The sequence below is a fragment of the Dendrobates tinctorius genome, unplaced genomic scaffold, assembly GCF_039654945.1.
Source record: "Dendrobates tinctorius isolate UK_male_01 unplaced genomic scaffold, ASM3965494v1 ptg000116l, whole genome shotgun sequence".
Taxonomy (NCBI): Eukaryota; Metazoa; Chordata; class Amphibia; order Anura; family Dendrobatidae; genus Dendrobates; species Dendrobates tinctorius.
Genome location: NW_027361784.1, coordinates 7,125,613 through 7,142,815, shown reverse-complemented (window position 1 = coordinate 7,142,815; position 17,203 = coordinate 7,125,613). Strand labels below are relative to the sequence as shown.

Sequence of the window (17,203 nt, the reverse complement as noted above, 5' to 3'; positions counted from 1 at the left end):
TGATGATGATGTGTGCAAACTGTAAAGCGCTGCGGAATATGTTAGCTCTATATAGAAATAAAGATTATTATTATACCCCATTCCTATTTGTTAACCCTTTACAAAGCTCTTATGGTAGAAAAGTGCCGAAAAAATGTTTATTTTTTTGCACACAATCTTTAAATAAGATGTTCATGGAAGGGGGGAAATCACAGCTGGCTTTTTTCCCCCAGAAACTGCACCACCACTGCATACAGGTCATAGATGGTACTGCATAGCAAAAGAGCTGAGCTTCAATATCAGACACTATTCATAGTCAAGTGTGCAGAACAAAGCCATGTTTTCCTAATCCTGGACAGACACGTCATACAATCCAGTGACCAACACATTTTTACACTTTGTGAGTTTTCAGTGGCCCCAAAAAGCCTCATAACACACATTATAAAAGTATGGTAAATGCAAATGACTAGACTATGAAGGGCCTGCACTAGCCACATTCAAACGTCCCATTTTTTTACGTACATGGCCAGTCTATGGTTGGCAGGGATAGGCCACATATTATAAATCTATAGGACTGTTCATACAGCCGTGGGTTTTTTGCAGACCATGTGTCTGCACAAGTAAAAAAGAAAACTGCCCCGTTTTGATAAGTTGCAAGAGTTCGGAGCCAATGGAGTTTCATCAAAATGTTGCATCTTTTGACGCTTTCGCAACGGTTTCTTCCATTTCCACCGAAATGTGGTGGAGGTTTGATACCAGAACCAGACTGGAGTGAGCTTCCTGTGGTAGCGCACAGAGGCGCACACTTCACCAATCACCGACTCCACCATGCCCTCATCAACATCAGCAAGAAAAAAAAATCAAAATATTAGGCCCCGAATTCATCAAGTGTCCATACAAAAAAATCAGTCTGATGCGTCCAAAGCACCGCCGGCTTTTGAACGCAGGAAATTCCATATGTGTTCATCGAACCGAGCGAAATCACCGCGTTAAATACAGTACATTGTATGGGTTAGATTTATCTTAGAGGCTCGAGTCTCCAGAAGATAAATAGACATGCTGCATGTCCATCTCCACAGGTGAGCCTCCGGTGTCGGTGAACACATAGTGGACATGGCATTTCTTGAAATCCCCTCCACTATGCTTTAACATCTGGATGCTGCGGATGTATGCTGCATCCAACCCACAGCGTTTACTGATCATGGGAACGTACCCTTACAATTCCATTTCTTTCATTTGGGAGACTAGGACGTTAAAAACTGACACATTGGCCAAACCCTGAGTGCCATCAGATTTTTTTGCATACCAGAAAAACCATGGCTCTCTGGCCTTATTCAGAGAAGCAAGGCCCTGGCGCCCTACATGTCCCCATACATTTAAGATAAACATTGGAAAAAGCCCACCAAGGTTAACAGATCCGCAGACCGTTCAATATGTAAGTGGCCTCCGGATCCTTCTCCTGACAGATGAGATCTGTGTCGAGGAGATGAGGATCAGTCAGTTCGGATTCTCCACACCTGGGAGTTCCAACTCAAATTCGTCGGTGACCGGGTAATTTGTAGAAACCATTCTCTTTGTGAATTACTTCTATGTACAATTTACATGCATAATAAAAATTCTTACAAAACACTCGTTACTCTAGGGCTACACAGCAAACATCACCTAGTGACCTCCTGTGACACAGTGGCGAAAGGTCTAGGATTTTGTCCCTGGTTGCATGGCACACATCTCAGTTGTGAATGACTCGCATGCAATCCTCTGATCTCCTGCCCTGTCCCTAATCCCAGCCAGGGCTGTGGAGTCGGAGTCGGAGAGTCGGAGTCGGAGTTAGTTTTGGTTGGAGTCGGAGTCGGTAGAAATGTACCGACTCCAGCTTTAAAAAAAATGTATTAATATTTCATAATTGAACTTTCATATGAATTTTATAAATGTTACTCAAATATATATGTTCTATCAAACTATGAACAACAGTGATAAGCAGTTCTGCTGGAGATAGAGACATTTCTTACTTCTTGTGTGTCACTGTTCTCCACTGCCCTTATCTAATCTTATACTTGGTTAACCTCATGCTGCCCCAACCCCCCTACTTACAATGTATGAAACTGAAAGTGAAAATGTGTTGCAAATTCTTAGTAGTAAAGCTCCTCCTCTAGACTAGATCATACTAGGTGTGTGTCTTCCAAGCATCTCACAGCTGCCTGCTACTCAGAAGAGGAAGACTAAGAAGTATTATCCTTTCAACAAACTTTGCATCAGTTAACTGTGAGTACATGAGGAATAATAAAAGTATTACTGACCACTATATCAGTTGTACGACCTGGCAATAATTTTGTACAATTGTTTTTAGGAAAAACAATTGTCATTTGGATTGTGAATGCAGAATTAAAAACCTGAGAATGTCAAAGAAGCATCACATTAAATCAGCTGTATTTGAACATTTCACCATCACTCAAGATAGAAAACATTATGTCTGTCAGTGTATGACAAATGATCCAGACGAAAACAAATGCTGTGAAGCCAAGATGAGTGCATATTCAGGCAAAGATAAAAATGCTCCTACCAGAGGTTCTAATCTAAAGAGACATTTACAGCGCTTTCATCCAGAAGTACTGAAAGAAGTGGATGAGAAAGACTGCATCCAAACCAATGAACCAGTGCCCAGCTCTTCCAGCCAAACAAAGGAGCAGAGAACTTTGCAGCCATCAGTTGCAAGATATTTTGTCAGTGACAAAGTTACTGTGACAATGACAGTAGATACATTTAAAAAACAGATCATAGAGCTTGTTGTAAAGGATAGTGTGCCTATTTCATTATTTTCACGACCAGCTTTTGTGTGTCTGAATGGGGAAATGGCCCTTGGTGTTTCTCTGGAGAGAGAGAGTATTAGAAAATTAGTAATCGAAGAAGCTTTTAAACAAAAGCAAGAACTTAAAAAAACTCTCAAGGGACGCTTTCTGTTTCTTAAAATGGATGCCTGCACACGTCACAGAGTGAACTATTTTGCCATCAATGTCCGATTTGTTTGTGACAAAAATGAAATAGTTACCAAGACATTGGCAGTAAAAGACACCAAAGTTCATCACACCAGTGAGTTTCTCCAGGTCTTGGTGGAAAAGGTTCTGCAAGACTATGAACTTAAAAAAGAGCAAGTTCTTTCTGTCGTAACTGACAATGCTTCAAATATGATAAGTACTATTAAGCTAATGAATGAGAGTAAAGATAGTGACCAGCAGCTAGAAGAACATTCTGGGTCCACAGACACAGAAATGTTTGAAATAGAGGAACACAGTATTGTAACTGAGGAGCAAACTGAAGTTGCTTCAGATGAACAGCAACATGATAGTTTAGATGATCTTGTTGAAACTGTGTCAATATGTTCTTTCATTCATCACATGCGTTGTGTTGTGCATACGCTACAGCTGGCTATAAGAGACAGTCTGCAAGAAGGACATGCTGCTGCACTGATTGGCAAGGTGAGAAAATTGGCTACTGTTGCCAGAACCCCTAAAGTTGACTCAATTTTGAAGAGACGTGCTGGAAAAGGGGCAATTATTGATCAAGCCACACGATGGGGCAGTACTTACTTAATGATTCAGCGCTTGGTTGAACTGAAAACCTTTCTTGTAGACATGGCTAACCCTCAACTGACGCTAAATGAAAGTCAGTGGAATCAGGTGACTGAGCTGGAAAAATTGCTAGAGCACCCATTTACAGTGACTAAAAAATTACAAGCAGAGGACTTAACTCCAGGTATTTTCTTAAAGGAGAGGAAGAACCTGATGTTTCGCCTGTCCCAAAGAGGAGGGTTAATTGCAAGTGGCATTGCTACATCAATGAAACGGAGAGAGGAGCTAATATTACAAAATAACATTCTTTTGGCAGCTGTTTATGTAGACCCAATGCATCGGATTCTTCTAGATGATCAACAGCTAAGTAAAGGAAAAGAAGCTCTGTTTGAAATAGCAGTAAGGATGAAAGGGTTGCAGAACAGTCAGGAGGAACAAGAAGAATTTGGTCGTCCTGCCACATCTTCACCCTCATCATCAACTGATGAAGAATTTAATTTCGAAAAATATTTGGATCACAAGGACCGTGCAAAGCGTTCCCGCATAGAAGAGGAGTCATCCCCATCAAGGAACACAGCCAGTACATTTCAGCAGAATTTTTCATGTGCACTAAAAGAAATTGAGAAATTTGACCGTTCATCAAAAATAACAGTGCAACAAGCGATTCCTCTGTATCCTGACATTGTCAGAGATGTTGCCCGAGTGGTTACTGCTTTGCCACCAACACAAGTTAGTGTAGAGAGGTTGTTCTCTGCTCTCAAAATAATTAGATCAGATTTGAGGGCATCCATGAAGGAGGATCTGACAGAGGCAATACTTTTTCTGAGGACAAATTTATAGATTTCTTCTTATTAACTGCATAAAAGTGTTTATTGCATATTTACTTACAGTTTAGAAAAGTTTATAAAAGTTATTTGCTATATTCTAATTGTATTCTAATAAATGTAGTTTTTGCTCTAAGTGGTCTGATTACTTATATGATGGTGAGAAACTGAATAAGCACGATGTTTAATATTTTACAACAGTAAATTTGTTGTTATGAATTGGCCATTTATGAAGGAGTCGGAGTCGGAGCCGGAGCCGGAGTCGGAGCCTGATAAAATCCAGGAGTCGGAGTCGCAACTGTGGCTTACCGACTCCACAGCCCTGATCCCAGCTATAAAAAATATGCAAATTGTTAACTTCCCAGGTGGAGCACTGCATGCCCTACCAGTCTCCTTACGCTGGCACAATCTCCATGCACTGGCATGTCACTCTCCACAAGTAGAGACATTTCCCTTTAAGGGTTCCAAAATAGTGATGCGACAGTAAATCCCAGACCAGTACAGATATTTTTGGTCTATTGACATGTTGCTGCAGGTTTCTTTTGGCCAAGATCAAGTGTAGCATCTTTTTCGAACAGGCGGCTATGTGAAGGTTGCCCTAGCAGATTGATACAATGCATGTTGGGTTTGGTGTGCTCAGTACTATGCTGGGTGGCTTATATAGTCAAGCATGGCCCCCCAGGATCGACGCCATTAGGCCGGATAAGCTTGATAGCCCAAAGTTCCCCAAAAGCGGTGACCCGGAGGAGGGAAGGGTGCCTTAACTCACTGGGCCTGGGAAACCCATTTGAGTTTTTGGCATATTTGTACTAGCAAGTCACCTTTTCATCCTTTCAGCACATACCCTTTTCCAGGCCTTTTGGCTGGGATGGAGGAATTTTTCAATTCCCGGTCAAATGTCCCGTCATTATTACACTGTAAAACCGTCACAATTTAATTTCTATATTTGTTTCACCCTTTGCACATGTGTCCACTGTCACTAGTGTGTGTCAGGATGTGGCTCCCTCATGGGAAGGTCTAAAAGGAAGTGTGAGGCCATCGTGATCCGCTCCCCCAGATCTGTGGGCTCTCCTATTTTGGGAGGGGAGCCGACACTTGATGGCCCCCTGTTCTTGCTTGGAGCAAGATTGGGGGGGGGGGGGGGGGGGGGGGTCTCCTGGTTTTGGGTAGGGGAGACCATTTGACCCCTGACCATCGCATTGACTTTCTGGCTCGGAGGGACTGGTAATAGTTATTTGCAGACCTTCTCCTGTTGGAGGTGACTACAATAGATCGCACTGATTTCAAGTTTTCACAAAAAAAAAAAAAAAGCGTCACCATTTTCTTCACACGTATTTGGTGCATTTCCTTCAGCCTTCATTTAGAAAACCGCAAAATAATCCTAAATCAGTAAAAGAAGAAAAAAAATAACCCAGAGAACTCAGCAGAATACACACACACAAACATAGCTAAAAGATGACTAGATGGCTCTGTCCACTGATCCATCTTTACACGTACAGTATGAATGAACCCCTAAGATAACAGACCTCCTCGCACACACCAGCAGCGACCACACATTACATACAAGGTCTCCACTTTCACAGCCACATCCTGCAGCTACAAGACAGAAGCCAGAGAAAGGGCGCCCGTGGCAGCAGGAGCTGCATGCACATTTACCAGAGAGTACTTGTGGTTTGCTGTCTGGTGCTTCCTCGATTTCTTGCCATACCAAAAGCGAGACATTTCCCTGTGAGTGACGGTCACTTATTGACATGAGAGCGGTGGGCGCACATGCTCTCCTCCTCCATCAGCTCCCCAGTATGTACACACACACAGCTCTGCACGCACACAGTAACCTCAGAGCTGCACTCCTGTGACCGACAGGCCCGCCGGCCAGTCAGCAGCCGGTCTCGCTTTAAGTGGGCCGGGTCTAATCAAAGTTTGGTTGGAGTGCAGATGACTCGGTAAAAAAAAAAAAAGAGAGTGTGATATTTAAAGGGACAGCGCAACAGTACAAGCTACATTTCGTGCATTGATCACACAGGATCCTGACATTTCTATCTGCAATTCAAATCTGCAAAGGATCTAAGAAAAAAAAAAAACATTCACTGCGATGGTCGTCTTTCAGCAAAACTGCAATTCTGGTGCACAATTAGTATCGACTGCAAACGGTTAAACGAGGAGGGACAAAATCACCTTGAGTTCCCCATGTCCACAGTGCAGGAGTCAGTCTGAGGAGTGTGCACACAATGAATGGATAAATCACTGGCACTTAGGGAAAATCTGATTACACGGCCATTCCCAGAATCATCAGGCCAGAGGACAACGGCCCCAATGTCTGGGAAGAAAGCCCCATTTATGTCCGCGATAACGTCTGAGCTGCCTGATAGTGTCAGGATGAAATTTAAAATATACAAAACAGATTTACAAGGATCGCTGAAAACTATATATTCCTCATCAAGGCACTGGCAGCCGGCCGTCTAAATGGGAGCGAGAGCAGACAGCACGGACTGGCCGGCGGCTCTCCTTCCCCAAGTGTGATAGCGCTATAGAGATGCATGCAGTTGCCACGCTCAGGTGGGGACAGCCGCCGGCCAGTCCGTGCGCTGCGTTATGACCTCGCTCCGATTTATACGGCCGCCTGACTGCGCTAGCAGACAGACGCTAAGCTGGCTGCCCAGCCTCCCTATACGTGTGGTGTACTTATTGTTCCGTTATCAGCCTAGGAAGAGCTTTCCTCATTTGGATGATTTAAAAAAAAAAAAGTTTTTAAAATCGCTTAAGTTGGTCATATACTCTATTCACTTGTGCGGGTCCCATAAGAAAACAGACTTATTCCTTCCTTTTTTTTTTTCTTTGGCCCCATCTGGAGCAACAAAGTCAAAGACAAATTTGTGCTGAAACCACCATGGTTACTTACCGGTAGCCGGTTTTTCCGTAACCCATGACAGCACACCTGAGAGAGGGATCCGCCCCGCCAGGACCCTACTGAGATATAAGGGGCGGCACCTCTCCCCCACTTCAGTTGGGTTACAGAGCATTGAGAGGACTTCCTGGTTAGTACATGTTAATCCAACACCACATCACACAAAAGCACCCTACTAAACGTGCACACCCATACGGTGAAAGGGGGGGGGGGTGAAAATATACGGGTGCTGTCATGGGTTCCAAAAAAACCAGCTACCGGTAAGTAACCATGGTGGTTTTCCCTTCACCCATGACAGCACCTGAGAGACTTTTGGAGACTTCGAAACACCTTAGGGAGGGACCACCGCTTGCAGCACCATTCTACCAAAGGTTAAGTCAGCAGAGGAGGATAGATTTAATCTATAGTGCTTAAAGAAGGTGGAAGGTGAGGCCCAGGTAGCAGCCTTACAAATCTGCTCAATCGATACCTCTGCTTTTTCAGCCCAGGAGGTCGCCACAGCTCTGGAGGAATGAGTCTTAATGCTGTCAGGAATCGGGTTACCACTAGCTGAGTAGGCTACACTAATGGCCTCCCTAATCCATCTAGCAATAGTCCCTTTTGAAACCCCATAGCCTTTCCTGGCACCCTGAAAAGCTACGAATAGGGACTGGGACCTCCTCCACTGGCTGGTAATAGATATGTATTCTAGCAGGGCTCTCTTAACGTCCAAACTATGGAACTTTTCTTCCCCTGGATTTTTTGGATTATCGCAGAAGGATGGGAGGATAATCTCCTGACCCCGATGGAAATCTGACGCTACCTTAGGCAGATAAGCGGGGTCTGTTCTTAGCACCACCCTGTCCTGAAAAACTTGTGTGTAGGGTGGGTTCACTGAGAGAGCCTGCAGGTCGCTTATTCTACGGGCTGATGTAAGGGCCACTAAAATGATTGTTTTTAGGGTCAGAAATTTTATGGGGAGCTGATGTAATGGCTCATATGGTTCTTTTGTAAGGGCCTCTAGTACTAGGTTTAAATCCCAGGGAGCTATCCTGGGTATTGGAATAGGCTTAGCCCTATGACAGGCTTTGATGAATCTGGCTATCCATCTATATGCTGCCAAGTTGCAGTTATAGAGCACCCCTAGTGCAGATACCTGAACCTTAAGCGTATTTACCGCTAACCCCAGCTGTAATCCTGCTTGTAAAAACTCCAGGATGGCACTAATCGGGGGTTCTTGTTCTAACAGCTTACCTAGGAACTCTAGGAATTTATTCCATGTTCTGCCGTAGATATTAGTCGTCACCGGTTTCCTACTTTTAAGCAGGGTTGCCACCAACCCAGGAGAGAATCCTTTACCCCTTAAAAGCGACCTTTCAAATTCCACGCCGTCAGATGGAATCCCTTGACTTGCGCGTGGAATATCGGGCCCTGGGCTAGAAGGTCCGGGATTTCTGGAAGAACCCATGGATCGGAGAGGGACAGTCTCCACAGTAGAGCAAACCAGGGCCTTTTTGACCAAAATGGGGCTATTAGAATTACTCTGGCCTGATCGCTCCTGATCTTCTTGACCACTGTTGCAATCAGAGCGACTGGGGGGGAACGCATAAGCCAGCTTGAAGTCCCACTGAATGTGCAAAGAGTCCACTGCCCATGGATCTTCCCTCGGGTTTAGAGAGCAAAACCTTTGTGTTTGCCTGTTGTGTTTGTTGGCAAAGAGGTCTATCACTGGTTCCCCCCAAAGCTGCGTTATTTTCTGAAAAATGGACCGATTTAGGACCCATTCTCCCTGCCTCGGAGTATTGCGGCTTAGGAAATCAGCCTCTATGTTTTCTGCCCCTTTTATGTGTAAGGCTGTAAAGTAGTGTAAGTGTTGCTCTGCCTTTCCCAGGATGTCGTCTGCTGCATTCATTAGGGAGTGTGCTCTTGTCCCTCCTTGGTGGTTGATGTATGCTACCGTCACCTTGTTGTCCGACATGATGCGGACATTGCGACCCCCCGAGTAGGAGAAAAAAGTGGGTTAGGGCTTTGTTCACTGCACACAATTCTCTCAGATTGGAGGATGCCCTCCTTTCTTGAGGTGTCCAGGACCCCTGGCCTACGTGACCCCTTAGGTGTGCCGCCCACCCCAAGGAGCTTGCGTCCGTTAGAATCACGTCTGTCACGTTTGTCCCAGGGTATTCCTGCGGCCAAGTTTGTACTGTCCAGCCACCAGTTGAGAGAGAGAGTCTCTGGTCTCTAATGAAAGCTCTAGACCTCCTTCTAAATGCCCTCTTAGCAATCTTTGTGCTGCTAGTATCTCCCACTGGAGTTGACGGGTGTGAAATTGAGCCCATCTGACCGCCGGAATACAGGACGTCAGGGTGCCTAGTAGAGACATCGCTTTCCTCAACGTCATCTGAGGTTGGTTTCAGGCAGACAAGGCCATATTCCGCACGTTCTCTATTTTGGCCTCCGGAAGCAGACACACCTGCTGTTCTGAGTCCAGGATAAATCCTAGGAAGGTCTGTTGCTTTAGGGGTTGTAGTTTTGACTTCTTGAAATTTATTATCCACCCTAATTCTTGCAAGGTGTCGGTCACCTGGCTTAACTGCATAGTACATTGGTTCACTGAGTTGCCCACTATGAGGAAATCGTCCAGGTAGGGTATTATGACGGTATCGTGAATCCTGAGGAAGGCTGTTACCTCCGCTATGACCTTTGTGAAAACTCTCGGGGCTATGGATATACCAAACGGGAGAGCTCTGAACTGGAAATGCTTCAGTACGCCTTGGATATAAAGCGCTACCCTCAAGTATTTTTGGTAATCTGGATGGATAGGGATATGATAATATGCGTCCTTCAGATCGACTACAGCCATAAAGCAATCTTGATGTAGTAGCTTTATGGCCGTAGTCACCGACTCCATTTTGAAGGTCTGATTCCCTATCCACAGATTGAGTCCTCTGAAGTTTATAATTGTCCTGAACAATTGGTCCGGTTTCTTGATCAAAAAAAGTGGTGAAAAGAAACCTCTTCCCTTCTGTGTGTCTGGGACTTCGTAAAGGACCTGTTTATTACGTTCAGGATCTCCGCTTTCAAGGACAACTGTTCTTCGGCCGCTTTTCTGATAGGGGTAACCACGAACACGGCTTTCGACTGGTGAACAAAGGGGATTCTCAGGCCTTCTCTTAAGACGCCTAAGATCCAGGTATTGGATCCAGGCCTGGGAAGAGAGTGCCAATCTCCCCCCCTACTGGAATACTGGCGTCATTGTGGTGATTTTTTTGAGGTGGAGGTACCCCCACCAAACAAATCCCAACTCTTTTTTCCTCCCATCTCCTTCTCTCGGCCGGAGGACGCCCCCTAATGAATCTACCGCCCCTCCGAAAGGGCTGTCTTCTCTGCTCTGTCAGGAACCTGGGGAAGCCTTTTTTCCTATCGCTTGCCTTTTCCAGGATATCGTCTAGGTTCTTCCCGAATAAGGACCGACCATCACAGGGAAGGGAGCACAGTTTAGCCTTAGACTGCAGGTCACCTGGACAGCCTTTAAGCCAAAGTGCACGTCTAGCAGCATTTGATAATCCTGCCGCCCTAGCCGTCAACCTCATAGAATCCGCCGAGATGTCTGCTAAAAAGGCGGCCGCCCCATGCAAGAGATACATATCCGCCAATATCTTCTCTCTTGGGACCCTTGATGCTAGCTTTTCTTCCAACTGCTGCACCCAGACCATCAGGGAGCGTGCCGTGCAGGTGCACGCTATCGCCGGCTTTAATCCTCCCGCTGTCGCTTCCCATGCGTGCCTCAGATATGAGTCCACCTTCTTGTCTAGCGGGTCTCCAAGAACCCCTGAATCTTCCAGGGGCAGGGGCGATTTCTTAGAAGACCTGGATACCGCTGCGTCTATTTTTGGGACTTTGTCCCGTATTTCAGCATCCTTGTGATCAAAGGGGTATCGCCTCTTAGAGGTTGAGGGAAGAGCCCCTGATTTTTCGGGTTTCCTCCACTCTCTCTCAATAAGCACCTGGATCTTTTCGTTCACTGGAAAGGTCCATTTTTTCCTCTCCTGGAGCCCCTCAAACATAACGTCTTCTAGGGTTTTTGTCATTTTCTCTTCCTGTAGGCCCATCGTTGTTCTGATGGCCTTTAGGAGAGCATCTGTGTCTTCCACCGGAAAACATGGCTTAACCCCTGTGTCGCTGTCTGAGGAGGACGCCTGTTCTGATTGAGACGAGGCCGAAGAGGAATTTGAGGGAGAACTAGGGGGATTCTTCCTACCTTTCCTCCCTTTTTTCAATAGGGTCTTAACTGAACCCTCCATTTCCGACCTAAGGGCCGATATCACATTAGCCGCGAAATTAGGCGCTTCCTCCGCCATGGTTCGCTGAATACAACTGGCGCAGAGGTCTTTCTGCCAGTCTCTTGCTAGGGCTGTTTTACATATTGCACAGTCCCCTATTATTCTTCTTGCTTCCTGCTTTTTTGGGCCTTTCCTACACAAGAAACCCTATTAACATAAATGCTAGCATTCACGAAGATCACTCACCACCCGTAATCAAGGGTACCGGACTAGGAGGCTGCGTCAGAGCACGTGACCTGTGCTCTCTGGATCTTGAGGATTCTCCCGACCTGCAGCTGGGGCGGCTGCTGCTTGAGTGGCTTCCGTGTTTGCGGCCAGAGGGCTGTGAGGGCGGACTTCTCCTGTTCTGACTCCATACATGCACCGTCTGCCCCGCCGCTGCTCCTCCTTTAAATATGCCTCCGTCCTTGTGAGTGGCCCGTTCAGCTGCCTCCCCTCCCCTCTACGATCCCCGGCCGACATCGCACACGGCGCCATGACACCGTCGCCTGGAGCTGACATCAGCCGGCGCGCCCACAATCCTTTGCGCCGCTGATGTCAGCGGCCGGAAGATGCCCGCGTCTCTCCCTGTCAGACGCCTCGGGGATCTAAATGCGGGCGCGCACGAGGGGAGGGCGGCGCGGTGGGGGCTCTCCGGATCAACCGGGATCCCACCTGCGCCCACACGAACCCGGAGCCCCCGGGGACTGTGCCTCCAGCATCCGACGGCCGGCGCTACAGGTAAGATACCTGTTCTTCCCGCGCCGGGACGGAGCTGGGTCCATTTTTTTTTTTTTTTTTTTTTTCTTCTTCTTTCTTTTGCTTTTACTTCGCCCATGACAGGCACCGCCAACAGTGGGATTCCTTTCCAGGACAGGAACCCAACTGAAGCGGGGGAGAGGTGCCACCCCTTATATTTCAGTAGGTTCCTGTCCTGGCGGGGTGGATCCCTCTCTCAGGTGTGCTGTCATCGGTGAAGGGAAAATTGGAGTTATTTTATGTGGATTTGCGGCTTTCTGACTGAACGGCTGCTGCAGTACCTCCCCCAAGTGTGAACATTACCAAAAAAAGAAATGCTGATGTGGAACCACATTTAGGGAGAGTCCTGTAATGACCTGGTAATCACAGGGTGGGCCGCTCCAGAAACCAGCTGCAATCGGTGGGGAAATCTGGCAAAAAGTGTCCAATTCATCTGCAGCACCCCCCACAGGGGTAATGAAGCATTACACAGAATTTCCCTGTGAAATTAGTGAGCGAAATACATGAGCGTGTTGGGTCCTCAGCGCCCAGACATACTCTTTACACTGCGTGCAGAATTATTAGGCAAGTTGTATTTGAGAGGATTCTTTTTATTATTGAACAACTATGTTCTCAATCAACCCAAAAGACTCAAATATCAAAGCTTAATATTTTTGGAATTTGGAGTGTTTTTTTTTTTAGATTTGGCTATCTTAGGAGGATATCTGTTTGTGCAGGTAGCTATTACTGTGCAGAATTATTAGGCAACTTAATAAAAACCAAATATATACCCATCTCACTTGTTTATTTTCACCAGGTAAATCAATATAACACAAAATTTAGAAATAAACATTTCTGACATTCAAAAACAAACAAAAAAAAAAAATCAGTGACCAATATAGCCACCTTTCTTTACGATGACAATCAAAAGCCTTCCATCCATAGATTCTGTCAGTTGTTTGATCTGTTTACGACCACCATTGCGTGCCGCAGCCACCACAGCCTCCCAGACGATGTTCCGAGAGGTGTACTGTTTTCCCTCCCTGTAGATCTCACATTTTATGAGGGACCACAGGTTCTCTATGGGGTTCAGATCAGGTGAACAAGGGGGCCATGTCATTATTTTTTCTTCTTTTAGACCTTTACTGGCCAGCCACGCTGTGGAGTATTTGGATGCATGTGATGGAGCATTGTCCTACGTGAAAATCATGTTTTTTTTGAACGATACCGACTTCTTCCTGTACCACTGATTGAAGGTGGTGTCTTCCAGAAACTGCCAGTAGGCCTGGGAGTTGAGCTTCACTCCATCCTCAACTCAAAAAGGTCCCACAAGTTCATCTTTGATGATACCAGCCCATACCAGTACCCCACCTCCACCTTGCTGGCGTCTGAGTCGGAGTGGAGCTCTCTGGCCTTTACTGATCCAGCCTCGGGCCCATCCATCTGACCCATCAAGAGTCGCTCTCATTTCATCAGTCCATAAAACCTTAGAAAAATTAGTCTTAAGATATTTCTTGGCCCAGTCTTGACGTTTTATCTTATGTTTCTTGTTCAAAGGTGGTCGTTTTTCAGCCTTCCTTACCTTGGCCATGTCCCTGAGTATGGCACACCTTGTGATTTTTGATACTCCAGTAATGTTGCAGCTCTGAAATATGGCAAAACTGGTGGCAAATGGCATCTTCACGCTTGATTTTCCTCAATTCATGGGCAGTTATTTTGGGCCTTTTTTTTTTATCAACACGCTTCTTGCGAACCTGTTGGATATTTGCCATGAGACGCTTGATTGTTCGGTGATCACTCTTCAAAAGTTTGGCAATTTCAAGACTGCTGCATCTCTCTGCAAGACATCTCACAATTTTTGACTTTTCAGAGTCCCTCAAATCTTTCTTCTGACCCATTTTGCCAAAGGAAAGGAAGTTGCCTACTAATTAAGCACACCTTATATAGGGTGTTGATGTCATTAGACCACACCCATCCTCATTACAGAGATGCAAATCACCTGATTTACATAATTGGCAGTTGGCTTTCAAGCCTATACAGCTTGGAGTAGGACAACATGTATAAAAAGGATGATGTGATCAAAATACACATATGCCTAATAATTCTGCACACAGTGTAGAGCTCGTGCAGATGACTGTAGTTTCAGTCCAAGCGCTATTCGTCAACGCATAGGATCGCACTCGGACCAATGTTATTCAATGAGGCCATGCAGATTCCTGACCGTACCATGCACAATTTGCCTCTGATTATTGGACAGCACTCTGCTATTCAAATCTAGATGTAGGTGGGGAAAAAAAAAGAAAAAGAAAAATCAGATCATACTCTGATGACGTCCATGTACGGTCTGATTTTCACAGACTGACAGCATGGAGAAACTTTTTTGTTTCCTCACTCTCCACATCAGAGAAATGGATCCCAATTTGATGAGATTCTGACCAGTATAAATGGGAGCGCCTCCTCGGATGGAGACCATACGGTCATGCAACTCCAGCCTGATAGCTGATGGTGACTCTCGGTCTGGCTAACAGAGGGGGTCCTGCACAGGGGGGCCCCATACTAATAATGTACTAATAATAATACTAAGGCCGGATCACACTACCGTATGAGATGCGAGATACTCGCACGAGTCTCTTGCATCAACACCTGTCGCGCTGTCGTCGGCATTCAGGACTGAAGCTGCGGCTGGATAGAAATACTCGTGCGAGTTTCTCGCATCACACACGGTAGTGTGATCCCGGCCTAATAACTGTATTAATAATCCACAATTTCCTAAAGTATTTGAAAATGGAGTTTGAACACCAAAAGACCTGTAACAGATGTGCACACCTATACCTCCATAATATGGACAGAAGGTTAACAGAGGGGACGCAGGAGACGTAAAGTACACGAGTGCGGCCCCGGCTTCTCACGCAACTCTTTGCTTTGCATACGCAATACTGTGCGAATATAGCCGAAGGCGTAATACACTCAGCCTATTTTCATAAACAGTCATTTATTAATACTAGATTTGCATGGTTTTACACCCACACAGTTTCCTTGAGGTGATAAACACACAGGCGGGTTAGTCTTAATGAAATTGTGACTATTTCATGCATATTTGCCTGGCAATAAATTTATACTTGTAATTTTTTAGACATGAGACACATGTGGCAATGTAAATGAAAAAGACAAAAAAGGGGAGAAAACAAAAACAAACAAAGACATAAGAAAAACAGAAAACAGGGTCATATATAGAAATCATTACTGCTGCATTTATCATTCCTTTACATTTACTGATGACCAAATCTGTGTAAATTGTGCCATAGGCTGGGTTTAGAAAGCCATACTTTTGGTCCGTGTGTTCTCCATATGCACAACGGAACGCGCACTGACCCAACGATTGCTGGTGTGCACTGGCACAAAGTAATTTACCGTATGGACAGATGATCCATGTGGAAAAAGAAATACAACATGGCAGCATGCACCAGCCTAGTCTACAGAGCCAACTAATGCAAGGGAATAGACAGCTCCTGCACCCACGGATGCGTGCACAGAGCCGGGCGCATCCACAATCTGCAGACGTGACTGGCACGTTTGTGCGATATGGCTGCCTGAATCCAGCCTGTTTTGCAGATGGGCCAATTTTCTCACTATAAAGCATTATTTCACACATTTACAATAATGAATGCAGAAATAAAGATCCATATTGCTATTTGACTTGAATGCTGCAAAATATGCACCACCCTCTACCCTATCCAAAAAGTAAATAAAATCTGCAAAGATCTTCTCATTTCTCCAGCAATGAAAGGCTTTTATATGTGACCGCTGCAGTCACGCACAGATTCAGGGTACAGGCGTATATGCTGGAGTGCCCTACCTCCCATAATCTTGTGGAGGAATCGTTGGCGGACCCCTCGGTGCTCTCTGCATCCTCGTTCCTTTTCACTACCACAAATCCCGGCTCTCGTGAGGATTCTCCCATTTCTTCAGCATAAGTCGTCGGGCTCCACTGAATGAAAAAGGAGTAAAGGTGGTCTGTTCTGTAAAATAAATAAATATCAATTTAACATACAAGACATAAGAAAAAAAAAAAAAAAAAAAAAAAAAACTTTGTCCAACATCCGCACCAACACACCAGACCCAAAGCAAAAATTGACAGATATGAGCATCACAAACTATTTCAACATTTGATAAATCAAACTGAGGCTCGTCTTCCCTCATGAGGGCGAAAAAAAAAAAATTCTTGTGCCGAGATAAATCGTAGTACACCGCATGGACACATCTATGAGTAAAGGTCATGTCTGACCATGCAGAACTGCTCCAGCTTGGCAAATACCCACAGCAACATTTCCAGGGAAGATCGCATACATCACTTATTATAAGAGTATACCGCAAGGGCTGCCAGCTCCTCCTTTCTAAAGGTGACAAATTTCCTTGTTTGTTTTACCACAGGAGTGAGCGTTTCTGGCACGCCATCAGTCCTCTGAGGTCATTAGAAATCAAGTCAGTGACATATGACCTCCAGGGGCTGCTAAGTTTATGTCACGGACTTGATTTATAATGAGCTCACAGGGCTGGAGACGCTGCAGAAACACTCGCTCCTGTTATAAAGCAGGCAAGGAAATAGATGCCTCATAAAGCAGTACCTGCGACCTCCTTTTGTGTTTGTATACTCTCTTATCATACGTGATTTAGAATATGTTTGTGAGCAACACTGTTTCATTGATTTGAAAGAATAAGGGACTGTGTATAAAACATCTAATATTTTGCTCCAAATCCTCAGCAAAACTCTTTGTAGGCAAGGATTTTACTTACGGATTTGTGGGTGTGTTGTAAGCATATTACACTGGCAGCAAAATGGATTACAAACACTTGCAAGCATGTAAAAGAACAAAGCAAGATAGTACAGTGTCC

The 17,203-nt window shown here is 45.3% G+C and overlaps 1 protein-coding gene across 3 annotated transcripts in view; it reads right to left on the bottom strand.

Annotated features, from left to right (window-relative positions):
* The window catches only part of OXR1 (oxidation resistance 1), a 559,470-nt gene that overhangs the window by 36,658 nt on the left and 505,609 nt on the right, over positions 1 to 17,203 (bottom strand). For all 3 annotated transcript variants that reach the window (XM_073590175.1, XM_073590176.1, XM_073590177.1), the window contains one exon: positions 16,167 to 16,329. In XM_073590175.1, the coding sequence (XP_073446276.1) occupies positions 16,167 to 16,329 (163 nt within the window). The remainder of the gene's footprint in view (positions 1 to 16,166; positions 16,330 to 17,203) is intronic.